The sequence below is a fragment of the Prionailurus bengalensis genome, chromosome D2 (assembly GCF_016509475.1).
Source record: "Prionailurus bengalensis isolate Pbe53 chromosome D2, Fcat_Pben_1.1_paternal_pri, whole genome shotgun sequence".
Taxonomy (NCBI): Eukaryota; Metazoa; Chordata; class Mammalia; order Carnivora; family Felidae; genus Prionailurus; species Prionailurus bengalensis.
Window position 1 is genome coordinate 78,016,047 of NC_057351.1, and position 21,691 is coordinate 78,037,737.

At 52.0% G+C, this 21,691-nt stretch overlaps 1 protein-coding gene across 1 annotated transcript in view; it reads left to right on the forward strand.

The window, feature by feature from the left end:
- HTRA1 (HtrA serine peptidase 1) overlaps positions 1–21,691 on the forward strand; it is a 51,086-nt gene that overhangs the window by 20,148 nt on the left and 9,247 nt on the right. Inside the window, exons 2-3 of the mRNA XM_043597769.1 lie at positions 6,698–6,797; positions 7,162–7,366. Coding sequence (XP_043453704.1) covers positions 6,698–6,797; positions 7,162–7,366 — 305 coding nt within the window. The remainder of the gene's footprint in view (positions 1–6,697; positions 6,798–7,161; positions 7,367–21,691) is intronic.

Genomic DNA, 21,691 nt, shown 5'->3' on the forward strand with positions numbered 1-21,691 from the left:
AAAGGGGCGCCTTGGATGGCTCAGCTGGTTAAGCATCTGATTCTTAATTTCGGCTCAGGTCATGATCTCACAGTTTGTGGGATCGAGCCCCACGTCAGGCTTTGTGCCGACAGCGCGGAGTCTGCTTGGGATTCTCTCTCTCCCTCTGCCCCTCTTCAGCTTGTGCGTGCGTGCGCGTGCGTGCTCTAAAAGATTTAAAAAAATTTACAAAAGAAAGAAGAAGTTCAAAATTATAGAGCCTTGGATCACCTTTCATATGACAGTGAGTTTGTAATGATTCCTATGGAGAGAATAGAATTCTCTATTGTTGTTATTATTATTATTATTATCTTAAGTTTATTTATTTTGAGAGAGAGAGAGAAAGCACAAACAGGTGAGGGGCAGAGAGGAGGAGAGACAGAATCCCAAGCAGGCTCTGTGCCATCAACATAGAGCCCGATGCAAGGCTTGAGCTCAGCTCATACCCTGAGCTGAGATCGAGTCTGAAGCTTACCTGGCTAAACCACCCAGGTGCCCTATTGTGATTATTATTAATTGAGTGTTTCCTCTGGCGTATTTCTCTGCTCCCATATACTTTCATACCTTGTACAACCTCTGGCCTGCACTAAGGAGCTGGCAGGAGGGAAGTATACGAGTTTGATCTTTGCCTCTTGCCCCACATCTAATCTTTACCAGACGTTTTTGCCTTAAATAGGAACACACGCACACTTTGATGTTTTTAAAGCACACGTCTAATTCGGTGCTAAATCTTCGGAGAGAAGCATAGATCAAAGTCCACCTGTTGGTTCGTAGCCCCCACATTGTGATTTTTCATTTTCACTGCAACACATTTGTCTTCACTGCGATCACGAATGTCAAATTCTTAACCTAGTGCCTGGCACTTTTCAGCAAACACTTAATAATGGAAATGTCTGTTATGCTAATTTTGATACTAATTAATGAAACTGAGCAGGCTGTGTGTATCTCTCTCTTCCCCCCTGTGTGGAAGTTTTTGAAAGTAGGTATTATCTGTAAAACCCCGGGGAAGATGGGGTTCAAGGAAGCAGCATTTATGGAGTTGTGTGTTTTCCTAGTAGTTTATACAGAGGAAAGAAAAATCATTTATTATCTTTGGATGAAATCCTGGCAGTTTTAAACTCATTAAATAATAGGAAACGTTGGCTGCTCTTAATGGGTCATTTGTTGTGTTAAACATTGGTAATGATAAATATTTATTAGGTAGATGGAAAGGCCTGTCCTGTAAAATGCTGTGACTCATTATTCTAATCCTAGTTATTCAAAGTTTTTCAGTTTAAAGTGAAATATTTACCTATTATGTATTTAATATTTTTGATGCTATAATTGGTATTTAAAAAATTTTAATTTCCAACAGTATTTAAAATTTTTTTTAATGTTTTTATTTATTTTTGAGAGAGAGAGAGAGAGAACATGAGTGAGGGAGGGGCAGAGAGAGAGGGAGACACAGAACCGGAAGCAGGCTCCAGGCTCCAAGCTATCAGCACAGAGCCCTACGTAGGGCTTGAATTCACAGACCACGAGGTCATGACCTGAGCTAAAGTCAGACACTCAGCTAACTGAGCCATCCAGGCGCCCCAATAGTTTATTGTTTTTTAAAAAGATGTTCATGGGGCACCTGGGTGGCTCAGTTGGTTGAGCGTCCGACTTCGGCTCAGGTCATGATCTCACAGTTCGTGGGTTCGAGCCCCGCATCGGGCTCTGTGCTGACAGCTCAGAGCCTGGAGCCTGTTTCAGATTCTGTGTCTCCCTCTCTCTCTGCCCCTCCCCTGTTCACGCTCTGTCTCTGTCTCAAGAATAAACAAACATTAGAAAAATTAAAAAAAAAAAAAAAACTTAAAAAAAAAAGATGTTCATGACCTGAGCTGAAGTCAGACACTCAACTGACTGAGCCACCCAGGCGCCCCAATGGTTTATTGTTTTTTTTAAAAAATGTTTTATTTCTTTTAGAGAGCGAGCGAGAGAGAGCAGAGGCAGGGGAGGGGCAGAGAGAGAGAGAGACAGAATCTGAAGCGGCTCTAGGCTCTGAGCTGTCAGCACGGAGCCCGATGCGGGGCTCGAACCCGTGAACCACGATATCATGCCCTGAACTAAAGTCAGACGCTTCACCGACTGAGCCACCCAGGTGTCCCCAATAGTTTATTGTTAATACATAGAAATACGATTGTGTATATTGACCTGTGCTCTCTTGTGACATTGACAAACTCACTCACTCCAGCAGGTATACTTCAGATTCTTCAGCAATTTCCATATGGACTATCGTGCCATCTTCAAATAGTGGCAGGTTTATGTTCTCCTTTCTAATCTCTATGCCTTTAATTTCTTTTTCTAGTTTAACTGTTCCAATTAGGACATCAATGCAATACTGAATGGAAGAGTGAATGGCCTTGTCTTGCTCCCAGTTTTAGAGAGAAAGCATTCAGTCTTTCACCGTTGAGAATGATGTTGGTTTCAGGTTTTTTTATTAATCCCTTTTATCAGGTCAAGGAAGTTCTCTTTCTGGTTTGCTGAGTGTTTTTGTCACGAGTGGGCGTTCAGTTTTGTCCCATCTTTTTGCAACTATTGGGATAATCGCTTGAGTTTTCTTAGCATCACATTGATTAGTTTTCTGATGTTAAGTCTTACCGATCCTTTCTGGAACAAGCCCCACCTGGTCACGATATATCATCCTTTTTGCTACCCTTTGTGCGGGTTAGCCTTGTACGCTGGGGAGCACAGGTCAACATCCAGGCCAGAAACATTGGCCTGCCACACAACTTGCCCTTGATCTCTGCCTCTGCAGCGGCGGCCGTGATGGCCCTGGGAGGAGGAATTTCCAGGACCTGAACAAATTTGCTGAGGTGGGGAGCCTGGTTCTGTGGACACCCTCACGTCTCCCCTTAACTTCTCTGCTGTACCGCTGAGGCGTGTGGTATTCACACCTGTCCAGAGCTGTCTCCTGAGCACCTTTACTGTAAAAAGAGCAGCACTGTTTAGTTTTATTTTTAAACTTGACACTGCGACCTGGCCAAACACTTCATACACAGTAGCTCATACACTCGGCCTCAGAACCGCACTGAGGCAGGTTTATTGTCACCCCATTTTCTGGACAAGGGGGATGAGACTTGGAGGACTGAGGTGACATACCGAAGGTCACACAGCAGGTAACTGCTGTGCCGAGCGCCACACTTACTCTGCTGAGACCACAGCCTGGGCTCTTAGCCATTTTCCCCAGGCTTAGTGGCCTGGATGCCCCGGCCCTCCTCCATCTGTCTAAAATCACCTAGATTGTGGCAGAGCCAGCCGGGGTCCACCTCGGGGAATTCTCCACCTCGGGTGACCCCTCTGGAAGGAAGACAGTTGGCTGGCAGTTGAGATGTGAGCAGGTGAGCCAGCCAGGGTTTGTAACGACCAGGGGGCCGTGCCAGCCTCCTCTAGTTTGATGCACAGCCTTTGACATGGAGCGGGACTCTGACCCTGAGCCATGCTGGTCTTAGAGACGTTTCCATTCCTCGTTCTGGAATAGCATTTCGAGAAGCCAAACACTTCTTCTCTGGTTTCACGTTTTGCCCATCTTTGAACAATCAGTTGATGTTCCTTATGATCATTGTTTCTGCTCTATTTCATTTTCCCGCTGATGCGGGTCCCCTTGGTGATGGCGGGGGGCGGGCGGGGGGGCACTGGTGGTTTTCTCATCAAAGCTTCACAATTAAGGCTTGTCAGTTGGGCTCTTCATTATGATCCGTCCTCCCACTTTTCCTCCTCTCTGCGTACTCATGTGCAGAGTTTGGAGAGTCCTGTGCCCGGCCTCCAATTCCACAAGTTCTTTATCTTGCCATAGCACGTTGGGGTGAGAGGGAGAGACGGGGATTAGATCACAGAATGTTGGAACTGGGCTGGATGGACTTTGCAGCTCATTCTAGAGGCAGTCGGCCCCATTTCACAGATGGGGACATGAAGGCCACCCAGAAAATGGGATGGGCCCTGGGCCTTCCAAGCGCCCAGCCCTGTGTCCTCGCTGATCTCCCATGTTGTTTTCCTGGAATGCACCGTGCCTGGAGCCACTTTCTCTAGTGTATGTGACAAAGCAGCTGGTTCTCACAGGACCTGGAAAAACCCATGTTCGTTTTTACCCCTGATGCAGCCAAATTCTCCCATGCCTACTCTGGGAATTCAGAAAGAGGAAGTGAATTAAGGATCCTTGCTGCTAAGACTCTTGTGATTGAGAGGGTCCCTGAAACGCCATGCTGACCTGGAGGTTGCTGGCCTTTTGGCGTTAAACCTCCTTTTGGCCTTTCCCAGGAAGCTGGCCTGAGGAGGCCCAGATGCGTTTGTTTACAGCTGTCTCTGGGTGATGGTCGCCAGGTTCTGTGGTCAGAAGGAATGTTTCTGTCCACTTATTTATATCTCCCTTGAGAGCCCTTGGGGAGACAGACCAATCAATTAACCGCCACTACCTGGAAACCTGGGAGATGGCAGATATGTCTGGGGCCGGTATTAAGAAGAAAAGTTGTAGGGGTGCCGGGGTGGCTCAGTCAGTTGAGCGTCGGACGTCGGCTCGGGTCATGATCCCGCGGTTCTTGAGTTTGAGCCCCGCATCGGGCTGTCTGCTGTCGCGGTGAAGCCTGCTTCGGATCCTCTGTCTCCCCCTCTCCCTGCCTGCCCCCTGCTTGCGCATGCTCTCTCTCTCTCAAAGCTAAACACTTTTTTAAAAAAGAAAAAGTTGTAGATTTGCCCAGATTTCCCCATTATTTATACTCTGTATTAAGAACATGTAGTGTCGGGGCACCTGGGTGGCTCAGTCGGTTAAGCGTCCGACTTCGGCTCAGGTCGTGATCTCACGGTCCGTGAGTTCGAGCCCCACGTCAGTGTCTCTGTTGACAGCTCAGAACCTGGAGCCTGCTTCTGATTCTGTGTCTCCCTCTCTCTGACCCTCCCCCCCATTCATGCTCTGTCTCTCTCTGTCTCAGAAATAAATAAACGTTAAAAAAAATTAAAAAAAAAACATGTAGTGTCTGTGGAGAAGTCATTTAAGGTCTGTGAGCCTCAGTTTCCCTAAATATAATATGGGAACAATACCTGATTTTCCTCGCCCTTAGGGAGGCAGGGGGAATAAAAGTAGGGTACTGTATGAAGGGGCTTTAAACGCAAAAATGATAAAATGATGCTACCACGAACTTGTTGAATTCGTTTTCCTTATCTGGTGGGTGCAGACCTTCTGACCTTAGAAAATCAGGCTGTGCAAAAAGAGAGTGGATTCCAGCCCTGGAGTAAAGCAGCTCAGAGCCCGGCAGCCCGGCCACAGAGGGGCCCTTTGCTCATCGATGGTCTCTCACTTCTCAGAAGGGAAGCGTGGGAGAGGCAGGCTGGTCCCCTCGATGTCCCGGGGCCCAGCGGTATCGAGTTGCATTGCTGAGGTCTCTGGTGGGGACACGCAGCCGTGGGTTCAGCACAGTCTATACAGGGAGCCACCGGGGAAACCTGTGGACACAAAATATAAGCCTCAGTTTAAAATGTTTGGATGCGCCAGACGGAAGGTTACCGCTGTAAGGGCTCCTGCAGGTTGCCTGTCAGTGTCTGCATGGGACCGAGGGGCCATGGCGCTGGCAGGGCCACTGGTCCCTGGAGCCTGCTTTGTGTCGCGTTGGGCTAGGCGACTGGCCCGAGGGAGGCGTGGAGAGAGCCAGGAAGGGGTTCTTTGCGGCAGACTAGCCTAGAACCGCCCTGGTCCGTGAAGGCAGAGAGACATGTCGAGGGATATCAGCAGGTGGCATGAATTTGGGGCCAGAGCAGCAGGCTCAGGGAATAACTTCCTGGGGCTACCCTGCCTCTGTCACCACCCGTGCTAGCAGGACGGGTGTCCTGGAACCTGAGTCTGTAGTAGCTCCTTTCTGCACCAGATGCCATGGTGTTGGCAGAAAGCAACTTTCTGGCCTTGCTGGGTGAGAGCCCTACACTGGGATGTGGGATCGCTTTGTCTGAAAGTAGCTTTGAAATGGGGGCTCACTAATTACAGGGTGCATGTTTATATAGAAATTGCGGTCTTGTGATTTCTCTTTCTTTTCCCCCCAACAGTATCAAGGCACTTCTTGTGCCTTCTGGCCTGGGATGTCCCAGGGTGTTGGAAGAAACCAGGCGTAATGGAAAGTTGCTCTGGGGACAGACGGTGGCCTCTGTTCACCTTGTGGTATCAGTGGGAAAGACAGGATCTGTGCCTTTGCCTTAATGCCTTTTCATGATAGTGTTTTCAGTCTATAATGTCGAATGGGCATCTCCTCCAAAGCAACCTCAGCCCTCCCCTCGGTGGTGGCGATGTGCTGGGAAGGGCTGGCAGGGCTGTGGCGGAGGGTGGCGCCGGGACGGTGACCCTGCGTGCCACGGCCTTTGCAGGGGGGCCGCTAGGAGGTCCAGGTATCGGCTGGTGCCTCTGGCTCAGCATTTTTGTAGCGAAGCTGTTGGAAGGAAAGAGGCAGAACAAAGAGGTGCTCTGTGATGGGTGTTGCTTCTTACCTAAGTGGACGTTTCCTTGAGAGCCGCAAGGATTTTTGCAAAGGAGCTCAGGTCTGGGGTCTTGTCCTCGCTTGTCCAGGTTTCCAAAGGCCCCGGGCATCTATTTTGGCTCCTTCTCACCCATGCCTTCCCCAGGAACCCATAGCACAGAGCAACAAGGTCTTGAAGTGCCCTGTCTTTGCTTTGTTCCCAGGGCAGGAAGACCCCAACAGTTTGCGCCATAAATACAACTTCATCGCCGATGTGGTGGAGAAGATCGCTCCTGCTGTGGTTCACATCGAGTTGTTCCGCAAGTAAAGAGGGCCTTCTTGTTTTCCCACGACCTCTGATGCTCCCACCGAGATGCACTGCCGTTAGCAAAGCATCAGAGCTATCTCTGAGGCACTTAGATTTGTCCAAGTGCCATTGACTATATTCCTACGGGAAGATAATGTTTCTCCCTTAGTGGGCTTTCCCTTTTGACTCTTTAAGGCTACATTCTTGACCCTCCTAGAGGAGTTAAGAACCTCTAGTGCTGAAGAGAGCCCCTAAGATTATGTTGTAAGTGGAGTTTTTTGGAGCTCGCAAAAGTCAGTAGCCACCCATTGTTTTGAATGTTAAATAGACCGTTGATTGTAAGGTGTTTCAGGCTTAACCGGGTTCTCCTCTGGGTTCTAGGCTTCCTTTTTCTAAGAGGGAGGTGCCAGTGGCCAGTGGGTCTGGCTTTATCGTGTCCGAAGATGGACTGATCGTGACCAACGCCCACGTGGTGACCAACAAGCATCGGGTCAAGGTTGAGCTGAAAAATGGTGCCACCTACGAAGCCAAAATCAAGGATGTGGATGAAAAGGCAGACATTGCACTTATCAAAATTGACCACGAGGTACGTGCACTCCCCATCTGCAGAACTCAGTTCCCAGGTCGCAAACCTGGGAGCGTTTAAGAGATGCTGGGAGGATGGCCTGGGCTGGGCGAGAAAAGGAGGCTCACGGAAGCTTCTTTAATAAGCAGACTGTAAGATCAGAGTTTTAAAAATAGAAGCTGACATTTTTATAAAAGAAAGCAACAGGTTTATAAAGACATTAGTAGGTAAGCAGTGAACCTTGAGGCTCCCTTGCATTCCTGACCTCCAGGCAACTATTGTTACAGATTTGTTTTCACTTGTGCATTTCAGCAGCTTTGAAAACAAACCAGGTCTCCCAGATTGGTTTTTTTTCAGGGTTACTAGATGTGTTGTAAAACAATGCTCCATTCTTAAAAGTTTTGGAAACCTTGAATTAAAGCACCGGGGCGCTAATGGATTTCTTCCTTACAGAACTTCTCAGAACTTTTAATATGCTCACGGGCACAGGAGTCTCCCACAGAAGGGTGTATACTCCAAATGATAATCATCTGAGCCTAGGACTTTTTTTTTTTTTTTTTTTTTTTGGCAAAACTGAGACATAGTGAGCTCAGTCTGGGAAATGCTGTGTTTGAAAGCGGTTTGCTCTCTGTTTAAGTATTCTCCTTCCCGTCGTTTTTGCTCTGTTGATTTGTTTGGCAAGTCTTCCTACCTGAAATCAAATCCAGGTCTCAGGGGCCATCACCAATTCCCGCTTGATGGTGTGTTGATTGGGGAGGCTTGGTTGGCTCTGTGGTGTGTGCAGTGAGATTGCATTTTCTGGTTGCTTCGTGCCCTTGTGATCTTGCAGACTTCATAGGGAAGGGAGACTGGGGAGGCTGGAATCCTGTTGTTGGCCCAGGAAAAGGTCCTAGACTGAGAGCCAGGAGGGGTCTTTTTTCCCACCTCTTTACCTACCTTTGCCTGCTTGTGGGCTCTGAAGGCAGACCAGTGGAGTACGACACAGGCTGTTTGTTGTCTGTGCTGTTTATCCGGCTCCGTGCCTGGTGGCCTTTAGCAAAGTCTCGATTGGATATTATTTCTGTTAGGTAGCTGTGGAATTTCTAGCAACATCTCTCTTTGAAGATGTGTTTATTGGTCACAATATAATCATAATAACTTCTACTCAGTGAGCTCCAGTGCTGATCCAGCCTCTGCCTTCATGCATAACTTCCACCTAATCAACAAGATAGCTGTATCGTCCTCATTTTATAGTGGAAGAAACAGGAAATAACCTGCCGGAAGTCACACAGCTGTGCTGCCGTGAAACTAACCTTCCAAGCCAAGCCAGGCTCCTGACCCTCAACTGCCCAAGGCCGTGGCCTTTACCGAAAGAATGGAACCCAGCCTTTTGGGGGAGATCGGATGGCTGGGCTTCAGATAGCCCACGGGAAGGCTGGCACTTCCCTATTTAGGAACGTGCTGCTCGAAAGGTGTCCAGGATGTGGTAGTCTCATCGGAAGGAGGCTGGCCAGAATAGCACATCCTGTGGCCACACAGGCAAGACTTTTCAGCTCCCCCCCAAGCTCCTGGAAGGCAGCCAGCAGTCGGGGCTCTCTGCAGGCAGGGTGCCGGCCCGGATGCTAAGTGAGCTGCCGCCGCTGAGTAATTTTGTGTTTGGAATGCGTGGGCACATAATGTGCCTCTGGCCAGGGGGATATTCTTTTCAGATTTTGAGCCAAGGTGGAGACTGTATCCTTGTGTCATCCCTGACATGTCCAGGCAGGACGTGAAACATCTCAACAGACCAGCTTTGCGGTGTTTCCGACCCAGCCCTTGCAAACCTCCCCCCCACCCCCTACACCCCCCCCCCCCCCCGCCCCAGCCCCCACCGGGGGTCCGGCCCTTCGCCCGGCAGCACAGTTTGCCATGTGTTTCCAACTCAAGAGAAAGGTGCTTACAATTTAAAAGCTGAGCCAAATGTGGCTCTTTAAAAAGGAATCGGAAATGAATGGATATTAAATTGCAGACACCCACACAAGAGACTCGCTTCCACTTACTAAACTGCTTTTTTTATTTTTTGCTGATAGTAGTGGGAAGCGGGGAGAGTAAAACCATCTCTTCAGCTCTTTCCCTTTTGTTCCCGCAGTTTGATGATTGATTCTTTAGGAGGGGTCAGAGACTGACTTGGAAGGAGGCTCAATTTGGAAGGAGCCTCTCCTCTGGGCAAACCCGAATCCGCCCCAGCGCACGATTTAATAACCTGCAGGCTGTGGATGGGATGTGAGTTTGCACTGAGTCACTCTCAGGAATAGCAGAAGAGAAGAAAGCCAGTGCGAAAACTCAGAGCAAGGAGGAACAGAACCGGCAAAAATTGGGCCTGAGGATGGAACATCATTCCAAATGGTGCCTCGGGGGACTGTGGCCCAGCTGCCCCCGGGGCTGTTTCCTAATAACCCAATGAAATTGATGTGATGGCCCGCCAAGTATGTGGGCTGGGTAGCTAACTTGGTGGCTCATAACCCGGGGCCATTTCTTACTCGGAGTCCCCCCCCCCCCCCATCGTGATTTCTTTTGGAGGCTCTCCATGACTTTAAACAGCTCTTGTCCTTCCTGAGTGTGGTATTCTCAACACTTTTAAGGAATAGAAATTACCATGGACATCTGTTGTCATGCCCCTTGTCATCTATCTGGCCGCCGTCTCCTGGGAACAGCAGCTAGCATCTTCTTTGGGGTCTGTTTCTCCCCGTTGGGCAGTCTTGGTGGGACCGTCTGTCACGGTACCCCACCCCCCGTGGCCCCGTTAGATCAAGCAGGCCCTCCCCTCAGGGGTGCACCTGTCTGTCGCCCTCACAAAAACTGCAGGGGCCACGCGGGTGGAGCCCCTGCTGCTGAGACCCCCAGGCACTGTCTGAGTTCCAGCCCTCTCTGAGCCCAGTCTGTCTACTTTTCCTTCCATTCTTGGAGCTCCCCTCGCATCTCCAGTGAACCCCCTTTGGCTTGAGATTGCCAGCGACATGTCTGGGCTGGCGACCAAGGAGCTCTGTTTTTGCTTCTCACGGCTGAGAAGACACATGTGCGCTCACTTTCCCTGCTGAGTTTGGAGACGGGAGAACTCTCGGAAGAAGGCTCGCCAGCAGCCGCGTGGCCCGGTCTGTCCCCCCGTCCCCCACCCCCCAAGCTGGGGGAGGAGGGTCACCCCCCCTCCCCAGGCCCATTCTGTGCTTCTGTCCTAGGTTTTGCACCTCCTCTTTCCTGGGGCCAGCAGTGGCCTGGGGAGGGAGCGCCAGCTGCAGGAAGTTGGGACAGCGGGTGCATGCAAACATTTCAATAGAAAGCAGCTTTGAGGGCAGACTAGCTCGGCTTCGGATACAAACTGTTTCCAAGTGTGTTTAACATGACACTGGCCGTGTTGGCAGAACATTTAAACATTTCATCCCCAGGCAGCATTTTGTCTGTGCAGTCTCCTCTCTGAGCGGTTCCGAAAGAGAGAGAGAGTGGGGTGGAGAGAGAGGCCTAGAAGGAGAGGGGTGGGTATAGAGGCAGAGGTAGAAAGAGAGCGACGTGGTTTCTCTAGGCCAGACTCCAGGGCAGAAACCCTGGGGATGCATTGAGGGGAAATCTCCTTTTGTTACAGCGGTTTTCCAGCCTTGTTGACGAGGAAACACCAGGCGAAAAAGCACACGCCTCCCTCGCTGGTTCTGACTTTCGGACCGTGTGCTGTGTCCCCTTGATGCATTTCCCAGTGCTCTTCTGAAGAGAGCTTAGCTCCTCTCCCGGGGCCTCGGAGGCCTGGCCTGATGGGGCGCGCCTCCTCCCAACCTCATCTCCCCCCTCGGCCCGCCCGCCACGCACTCTACTTAGCCTCTTTCACACCAGTGCTGTTTCTACCCGGTGTGTGTGGGGGGTCTTGGCCGTGCCTCCCCCCGCACCCCGGGGTATCTCCCTGCACCTCCTCTAGAGCTGGCCTTCCCATCTCTTCGGGGCTCCTGCCAAATTCTGCCCGAGACAGCCCTTCCCCGACCCACGACCCGAGGGGGTGCCCACATCTCAACCCCCAACTTGTCACTCTGAGGACAGTCACGCGTCACTGTTCATACCCCCCCGCTGCTCCTCTCCTTAGCATAATCTACCGTTGCCTTATTTGTTGATTTAAGTTTTTCCTAGCCGGCCGGAGCGTGAGGGACACTCTTGTCACATTCACATGTCAGGTCGTAGGTGCTGGGCACCCGTGTCCCTGTACGAATCTAAGTGCCCTCTGCTCCGAGGAATGCCAGAGCAGGGAGGCACAGGGCTCCCGTGGTGGCCTGTGTCCCACTGTCAGATGAGGGTGTGATGGCCCACGCTCCCCCTACCCTCCTCAGCCAGTGCTCATCGGGTCCCGAGGCCCGTCTGCTTTGGACGGACACCCGGCTTTGCCTGGGCTCCCGCAGCTCTGTGGTCTTTGGTAACTCAACGCGCTGCTGAGGCAGTTAGGTTTCCTGTGGGCGCTTTCCCCTGACGCCAACAACCCGGGAAATATGTGGAAGCGGCCAGGTTGAGGCTTGGGAGGTGTTTTTCTTCCCTCGCCCCCAGGCCTGCGTCCGTCCCTGGCCACGTTGGGGCCGGTTGCCGCCTACAGGCCAGACTCGTTTGAAGTGGCCCAAGAGGAGGACTTCTGGGCGGTGGGGGAGGGGGGGGTTGCTGCTTGGTTTTCAGAGGGTCGTTTTGCTGCTGAGCCGGCTGCTGGGGCAGGAAGAGCTGCCAGCTCTGGTCCTGTGCAGCTCGGGACAGGGGTCCCTCGGGGTCGAGGGCCCCGGGCCTTCCCCGCATGGGTCCCAGTGGCCGCTAGGCAGGCTCTGTCTTCTCCAGGCCTGTGCTCAAATCTCAAGATTTGGCCCGGTGCGTGGCGGTGAATCCACCCCGAGGAGGGCCCAAGAGGGCCCCGGGACTGTGGCGAGGCTGGGGGTGGTGTGGTGCCAGGCGTGACTCATGCCCGCCCACCAGCCAGCTCTCCTCAGGCAGCCTGATCGTCAGAAGGCGCTGACTAAGCCGTGCGAGCCGTCCGAGAGTGAATCAGATAACGCGGGGCCTGGACTGGCATGGCCTCCCATCTTTTGGAGCCTGTCCCTCGCCCTCGTAAAGCGACTGGGAGCCTGGGCTGTGGCTCGCACCGCCATAGCTACCCTCTTATTTTGTTTCTGTGTTTTTCCCTTTTGGATTCTTTCCCCCACTCCCTCCGTGCTGGTCGTTCTGTGGTCTCGCTCTTTCTCTCCCGGAACTCGCCAGGCCAGAGACGCCACAGACCCTGTTGGCGCCCCAAGGCTTCTATTACCGTATTGATTTTTACCAGTTTTAGGGGGTGGGAATCAATATCTCATGAGGTAATGGAAACCCGGGCAGCGAGGTGGAAACCGGCCTTCATTCCTCCGTGCGGCCTTTGTGCAGAGGCTGCTGGGGACGCGGCCCCTTATGTTCTGACTGCAGCTCCTCTTGGAATGTGAAAATGTTTCAGTTCCCCAAACTATCAAAACCGGAGCCCTTGTGTGTTCTCTGGCCCCAGTTCAAGAACTTAGCTGATTGTTAAGGAAATTCTTTGGCTATTTTTTCTCTTAATATGGTAATGCCTTTTTTCACTTTGGCGCTCTCTCCTCAGGGAATTGGATTAAGACTATTATTTATGGTTGTGACAAAGCAGTTCCCAGGTTTTCAGTTCCCTGAATTTGTAGGTGCCCCATCGGGAGTGTCTCCTGTCCCCTTCACTGCGCGGGGGACATCCGCTGCTCCCGTTTGACAGTGTAGTGAATGTGTCATGATGCATTCGAGTCCAGGCTTGGCCAGCTGCGGCCTGCGGGCCAAATCCAGCCCTCCACCTGTTTTTGTAAATAAAGTTTTATTGCAACAGCAGCCATGCCCATTCCTTTATTTACAGTCTGTGGCTGCTTTTGCCCTGCCCCAGCAGAATCGAGTAGTGAGGATGGAGACCCCAGGGCCTGTGAAGCTGAAACTATTTCCTTTTTGGCCTTTCACGGAAAAGGCTTGCCTGCTCCAGTGTGAGGCGATTAACACCTTGTCCTAAGGAGCTGAGTGTGCTGGGGGCTGAGTGTGCTCCTAAGACCCATTGAGGTGCGGCTCTAGGTGACCAGAGGCCAGAGAGGCTGATTTCATCTGCCCTTTCTCTTGGGGCGTGTGTGTGTGTGTGTGTGTGAGTGTGTGTGCGCGTGTGTGTGTGTCTGTGTGTGTAGCACGTGTGCATGTGTGAATTGTGCTCTTTTTTGCTGCTACTTCCGCAGCTTCGGTTTTGCTGGATTAGGCAGAGAGAAGCCTTGTTTTTGCCCATTTCTCTGTATTCTCAGCGCAGCGTTTCCGTGAATTCCAAGATGTTTTGAAAATGAGTGTCCAGTGTTAAATCCTAAAGATCTTTAGAGTCTGGTTTGTTCACTGTCCTCCGTTACTCTTTATTCACTCACGGACTCTGTACGTCTTTACCGAGCGTCTGTCTTGGCCAGACGGTGTGTTAGGTGCTGAGGATGTACCAGCGCTTGGGCAAGAGCCGTGAGAAGGCAGTCGAGGGTGGGAAACAGGACAGGTGGCGTAAAAGTCGGTGACAGGTGCAGAAAAGGAACAAACAGAAGAAGTTGAAGGCACTGGGGGCTGGGAGACCTCTGTACCTATTGCAGACAAGGAAGGTTACATTTGGAGGTGACATGACAGGACGGGCAGATAGGGCCAACCCGGGGGAAGATCCGGGCCAAGCCTGGAGCCTCTGGACCTCGGACCACGTGCAAACTTATTTCTCAGTGAGTTTATTGGAGCCCTTCAGAACTCAGCCGACATTTCTGGCTAGCTGCTTTTTCCGCATATTGTCTACATTTCTTATGGGCCTTGTTCTTGGGAATTCCTGGTCATACTCTGGAAAGCTCCGCTCTCTCATGTAGTCAATCTCCTGAGAGTCTGAAAGTGCTGAGGCTTTGTAATGAACTGGTTGCCTCGTTCCACGACAGTGTAGATGCCGTTTCCCAAAACTGCTTTCCCACCACCATCATGACCACCTTCCGTGGCAAGGGAGAAATAAGGCATTCTGGTGAATTGAGGACTGATTATTTTAGTACATGTGCTAATTAACAAGTCACTTTTGCTAATGAAGGCTCCAGAATCTGGTGATGACAGCATGTGACTCATGGTATTTCCCTCTTTGCTTTGGTTACCAGGCAGCTCATCGAAACCATTGGCTTTGTGGTTAGAATATTCTCTGTGACTCCATTTTATGCCACGGATATATGTTAATTAGCTTAGTATAATATATCCCGTGTCACTGACCGTGTCAGATTATTTTTACGTAGAGGAGGTTACATATTAAAAAACATTTCAAACATTGAAAGGAAAGGTATTTCCTTGGGCTTCTCTGCATACAGGACGGCACAAGCTCTAAGTGGTCACGGGGAGTAAGGAGCCAGTTCAGTTCAATAGACATCGGGTGCCTGTGGTGTGCTAAGCACTGAATCCACCAGAGAGGGACCACTGCACTTCTCTTGGGGAAGGATCTTTTTTTAAAAGAATTTTTTTTAATGTTTTTATTTATTTTGGAGACAGAGACAGAGCATGAGCAGGGGAGGGGCAGAGGGAGAGGGAGACACAGCATCCGAAGCAGGCTCCAGGCTCCGAGCTGTCAGCACAGAGCCCGACGTGGGGCTCGAACTCACAGACCGTGAGATCGTGACCTGAGCTGAAGTCGGACGTTCAACTGACTGAGCCACCCCGGCGCCCCTAGGGAAGGATCTTTTGAGATCAGTTTTTGGGGATGGGCCTTTAAAGACCTGGTTTTCTTTCATTTCTTTCGTTTTTCAGTTGCCTATTCATTGATTTTTATAATAGATGCTTAGCTGCCAATCACTATTATCAGTGAAGCTGAAGTCAGCGTTTGATAAATGTGGAGGCATCCAGGGGCTGGTGTATGAAGACCAGGGTTACGCTTGACGGAGGCGATGTTTTGCCTCCTCTGGATGCCACGGAATAAGTACAGTCACTGGCCACTGGACTCCCATGTAGAACTGTTGACATTTTGTGGCTTAAACAACAGGAGTAAGGGGATTTTCGAGATGCCAGTGTTTATAGCCTGACGGAGACTAAATATTCTGGTGGGGTTCACAGACAGGGACGAGGGGGTTGCTGGCCTGCTCCTTCTCTTTCTGTTCAGGCTTGACCATGCTCTCTTCCTCTTTCTCCCTCTGCCTCCCCCACTTCTCCCGTCTCCCCCACCTGAACCCTCCCCTACTCCCATCCGTGGAACAGTCTTAGATGCTGACAGCACCCCCCCTCCAATGCCTCTGCGACCTAGTTTGCTTTTCCACGGTAAGCAGGCAAGTTAGTGGCTCTGCTTCTCGCTGGGTATGGGGGACGTGCTATTTTCTCCATTACATATTTTTTTTTTTTTTTAAAGAAAATGAAAGGTTAGCATAACTGTTTCCAGAAAGCACATGGAATCACTCAGTTGAGTCCCAGCCAGCCGCTGCAACATTAGCCTTTGAGGCACACTGCGGCCGACACACTCAGGACCAGCCTGGGGCTCCAGCCCCTTGACAACGAGCGTGCCGGGCGGCGGAGAGGCAGCGGCTCCCGCCGACTCGGCAACGAAAATATTTTTGTAACAGGAGCACTTTATACTTTCCAAGGAAGAGAAAGAAGTAGTTCACTTGCCTCATTAGGTTAAAAACATTTTTTTCCGTTCAGTTTTATGGTTTGTTTCATTGGCCTTCTCTGTCAGCTTCAGGGCAGGAGTGCAGTGGTTTGAGAGCATTCAAGGGCTCGTAGGCAGAACCCAGTGTGGCCGGACGCTGAAAGACTGACAGGCCATTGCCTTTAGGTCCTCTCTAGATGACTACAGGCTGAGCCAGCATCTGGAGAATTCCAGGAGTCCCCTCTCCTCTTGAGGCAGGCGCTTGCAAGGACCATCTGCCCCCGTCGGGGACTTGTAGGAAAAGAGATTTATTAAGGACGGCGGTGCCTGTTTTGATCTCATCAGTTTAATGGTTGTCTGCTAATAGGTTTTTTGGAAATCGGCCAGGTCTTTTGGAAAGAACCCTAATTGTCAGAGCTGGAATGACCTTGGACATCACCGGCCTCCAACAACCTTATTTTAGAAGTAGCCAAATCCGGGACTCAGAGAAGTCAATCAGGTGGCCCAAGGTCGCAGAGTGAGTTAATACAGAACCGGGTCCAAACCCGGCTGTCCCGCTGCCTGGGACATTGTGCTCCTGGGATACGCGGTGGCCGAGGGGGCACGTATGTGCGTGTGCGTGTGGCGTGACTGTGTCTGAGTCTCCACTTATGCACAACCCTTGGCTGCTGCTGGAGAATAAGCCCAAAGGAAGCCATCACCCAGGACGTTACCCAGCACAGACCCAGCCTTCCTTCCTCAGGGCTTCCGGTGGTTGTGATTCACGTTCAGCAGGAGTCCAGGCCCCACGCAGAGTCCTCGAAGCAGGTGGGGCCACACAGCCCTGCCGCCAGGCCCCGGCCCAGGCTTGTCTGAGGATAGTTCAGCTTCCCGGCACTGGAGAAACAGCATGACCCAGGCCCTCGCCCCGAGGACTCGTGAACATGGCCTCCCCTGGCTGGTTTCTGTGCTGATTGCCCTTCGACTCCCCAGGTGCCCTGTCATGTACCATCTCTGCTGCCCTCACTTGTCCCTGTGGGAAGGTCCTGCACCATGAGCATTTGGGCAGTGGGCAGGGTAGGCCGGAGAGAAGGTCACTTGGGTTGGAGGCAGAGGGAGGATTCTGGTCCTGGGACCTCCATCTCCTAGCTGTGGGAACGTCGTTGTCATGGGCACGATGGTCTGTCCCACTGAGCGTCTGGTTGTAAACTTTTTTTAAAATGTTTATTTACTTTTGAGAGAGAGAGAGAGAGAGAGAGAGAGAGAGAGAGAGAGAGAGAGATGGAAACAGAGCGCGAGCAGGGGAGGGGCAGAGAGAGAGGGAGACACTGGATCCAAAGCAGGCTCCAGGCTCTGAGCTGTCAGCACAGAGCCTGATGTGGGATTCTAACTCATGAACCATGAGATCATGACCTGAGCTGAAGTTGGACACTCAACAGACTGAGCCATTCAGGCGCCCCAGAGTGTCTGGTTGTAAACATCAAGCAGATGACAGAGCACGACGCACGTAGGGCACGCATACAAGGGGTGGGTTAGGCCAGGCTCTGCTTGGACCATTTGTGTCTTGCACGAACACAGACATTTCGTGACCATTACTTGTTTTTGAGGCAGATTTCTCCTTTTGCTCCCATCCCAACCCCACCGAAAAACCGCATGAAGGAGCATATACTTAGTAGAGCCCTTCCCAAACATTGTTAGGTATTAGGATCGCTTCTCTAAACTTTGTTTAATATTTATTTTTGAGAGAGCGACAGAGAGAGCGTGAGTGGGGGAGAGGTGGGGAAGGAGACACAGAATCTGAAACAGCCTCTAGGCTCTGAGTTGGTAGCACAGAGCCCGATTCAGGGCTTGAACTCACGGACTGTGTGATCATGACCTCAGCCGAGTTGGACACTTAACTGCCTGAGCCACCCAGGAGCGCCTCGGATCGCTGCTCTACAGTGAACCATTTTCCCCTAAGCCTTGGGGGTTGCTGATGGCTCCCACCCCACAGCCCTTCTTCTCCTTGCTGCTCCAGCCCTGGTCTGTCCCACCATGATCCACCCCATTCCTAAGGCAGACAGATTCTGGAGAAGCTAAGGCAGTCATGGGGGCCATGTTCCCCTTGTCAAAGCATGGTTGAGGGTAATCTTATGACTAATTGCTGGCCGATGACCCAGGAAGAAGAATGTGCGGGGCCTCTGGATTCTTTGCTCTTCTGAAGAGACACACAGAAGAGAAAAGATCCTTTTACATCCACTGGGCATAGTCCTGTCTTTACATAACACTTGGAAGGCAGGTGGCTTAAGTTGATCAGACAGAAGGAAGGATGTCCGTGAGTCTTTGAGGTGATCAGCCCTGCCACCATCTTGCCCTTGAACAGCTGGACATTTACTCCATTTTGAGTAGGGTTTTCTGATACTTGCAGCTGAAAATACCCTAATTGAAACACCCAAATCGTTTTTCGTGTTGATCTATATTTAGCCTTTATGGAACATTCTAGACTGAACTGACCCTGGCAATGGAGATTTGGACCATGTGCTTTTTTACTGCCGTGTGACTCTCCAACCCATCAGGCAGTACGGCTGGAGGGGTGGGCACGGATGGATTTCATGGATCTTCTGTGTTCACTGTGCCGGGCACTTAGGAGATGCTCGGTGAATGCTTGTTGAGAAAGTTCTCTTTCATGGTGGTAGTGTTTCATGGGAGTGCTGCCAGGCCTGCTGGTTGTTTGTTTGTTGTAATTAAATGAATGGGAGAGCCTTCTTTAATCACACTGTACGCTCACCTCCCCCAAGTTCTAGCATTAAACGCACCTCACAGTCAGTATCCTGCCAATGGCTAGTGTTTGGTAATTTAATACAGACCTGGTGAGTCTGGAGTCCACACCCAGGACTTCTGACAATCTCACCTGGGCTGTTTCTCCCTCCGCCTGGGTGACAGTGGGCTGAAAACCCAGGAGTTAGGGGGTTTCGTGTTTTCTTTTTTTTTTTTTTTTTTAATTTATTTTTTTAACGTTTATTTATTTTTGAGACAGAGACAGAGCATGAACAGGGGAGGGTCAGAGAGAGAGGGAAACACAGAATCTGAAACAGGCTCCAGGCTCTGAGCTGTCAGCACAGAGCCCGACGCGGGGCTCGAACCCATGGACCGTGAGATCATGACCTGAGCCAAAGTCGGACGCTTAACCGACTGAGCCACCCAGGCGCCCCTCGTGTTTTCTTAAAGTCACTCTCGGTGGTGCTGTTGTGAGGATGCTGTTTAGTGGTCTTGAGTCACATCCAGATAGCTCCCCCGCCCCACCCCATGAGCATGAATGTGACCTTGAGAACTGGGAGCATACCGGGCACGCTATGAAATATCCCCAGTCCTTGAAGGACTTGGGCCAAACGTGAGACTCAGGCTGTCCGGGTACAGCCCGAGGGCTCCTTCTCGGCTCTGATACGGAGCCTTGGAGTCTCGCTGCGGCCACTTACGAGCTCAACCCCCCGCACCACCCCGCCCTCCCCCGCACACACACACACTGCTGCAGCGTGCACACCCGACTTAGGTTTTCATCCACCCGGTGGCTAAAGGATCCGACGTGGGAATAGATGCTGCTCGCACCCTTGCTTCATACCGAGTGGAGGAGAGATGCTTGTGTCTTAACATCGCAGGCGTGCTGTGTGCCCGGGATGGTGAGCTGTGGGAAGGGGCTGTCAGGAGAGGGGCTGGCTTCTCCGACAGGCCCTGTGAAGCTGGGGCCGCTTCAGAAGGAGACTCAGGCGGAGCGTCTGCTCAGGAGCCTCGAGGCGGCTTTGATGTGGGTGTCTCGGGAGCCAGCCTTCCGGCAGCACTGCGGAGTTAAACCAGGAGTGGGCTGAGCGGTCAAGGCCAAGACGTGTCTTGGTGCTTCCAGCGGTATCTGCGTTTCATCCCCCCCGAGGCCCCCCGTGGACCGTGTGTCTAGACAGCCATGGGATAAAATGCTCAATTACTGAGTAGGAATTTGGCCAGCAGAGGTATAGCTGCTTCGGGCAGACAGACCCGAGGTAAAGACTGATCAGATGAGCCTACTTGGATCCGGAACAGCTAGAGAGCCTGATGCTTGTGGGGCCAGCAGCCCCTGCGGGGAGCAGGGGCCAGATGGCCCTGAGAAGGCATTTTGACTTCATGGAGAGCTGTAAGCCTGGCCTGACCCACATTCCTGCCCCACGTCACCCCTTTGCAAAGATCTCTGCCTCCACTTAGACTTCAGGGTGACACGTACTAGGAGCGCAGGTCTGAGAGTTGGGAAGCCTGTTCTCTTTGTTAGCCAGGCTGCTCATGAGCTGTGACGAGTCACTGCATCTCTGGGCCTCAGTTTCCACATCTGTGAAATGGAGGGGACGCAGGCCCTAATTCTCAAGGTGGCCGTGAAAGTGCTTTGTCGAACGGGAGGTGGAAGGTTCATTCCCTTCCATGTCAGTAGAGGCTTCGTGTTAAAAATCCCACCCCCTTGGGATATGTCCGCTTGCTTATTTTTGTCTACGATCGTCCTTCGTGATCCAGGAGACGAGTGAGTAACAGCTTACACAAGGTGAGGGTTGGCATTGCCCATTGGTACCATTGGTGCAGGTTTGGCCTCTTGGGATCCAGGGTTCTTTCCCCCGGTTGTGTTCCAGGGAGGATTGGTTCCTGGGGAGACTTGGGCTAGTACCACTGGTGTCCACTTGTCCAAGCCCGTGTGGTCCCTTGAGTGTGAGGACTTCACCGTGCTAAAGTCCCCCAGGCCCGGCCCTCCCCAATGAGCACGGCTGAGCAGCACCCAGGCCCCTGGTATTCTCCTCCCCTCATGGTGGCGGGGGGCAGTGGGGGGTGCTCTCCTCTGTCCTTACAGCTTCTGCTGACCCCAAAGTGTTTGTCTCCCTGCCTCGTCCTCTGCCTCGAGCTCAGACTTGGGAAACAAGAGCTCAAGGGGTGTCATCTTCAGAGCCCCTCTGCCTCCTGAACCCCGAGAACTGGGAGCCTGGGCCTGGTTCCCTTCCGACGGGGTGCAGGTGGAATGCAGGAATCGAGGGTGTGCCAAGGCTGATTGAGAGCCCCACGGCGAGCCCTGCCCCACGGAACTTTCTGATGCGGTTCCCGGTTTGTGTCTGAGCTGATGTGGGCTGGGCCCACCTCTCTGTTTGAACTTGATCTCTTGCCTTGGAGTTGGTGAAAAGCAACTGTTATCTTGGGCAGCCAGACACAGCCAGCCCCAGGATCCTTCGCCGCCGTGTCCCCTGGCCCAGCCCCGAAGGAGGGGTAGTGTCCCCAGCAGGCCTCCCCCAGAGTGGCTGAGTATACGTCACTGGCCCTGCTCGCCCACCCGCTGTGACTGCTGGATGAAGTCATTCCTGGCAGGGGTGGCTGGCACGGGCCCAGAGTAAACAGGCCGAACTGAGCCGCTGGTGTGCCTCTGGACGCCGAGGAGCTTGGGGGTGCGGGGCCGCGGGCCTGCCCCTTCCAGAACAGCACCGTGCGCTCCGGCCTCGGGCGACCCCAAGGGTCACTGGTAGTGTAGACCCGTGCCACCTGCCTCTTCCCGGCTGGGCGACGGCAGACGAGCTTGTGGGAGTTTAGTTGGCCGGGTTCCCCCATTGGGTCTGCACAGATCCCAGTGCTAGTAACGGTAACTAACACTTAGACGATGCTGACACGTCCCAGTCACATTAGGTACTTAACATGAGCCAGGCGGTATTCACGGTGCTGTTCGGGTCTTGTCGCCTAATTCTCACAACTCACCCGTGAGAGAGCTGTGCCGCGTTATTCCC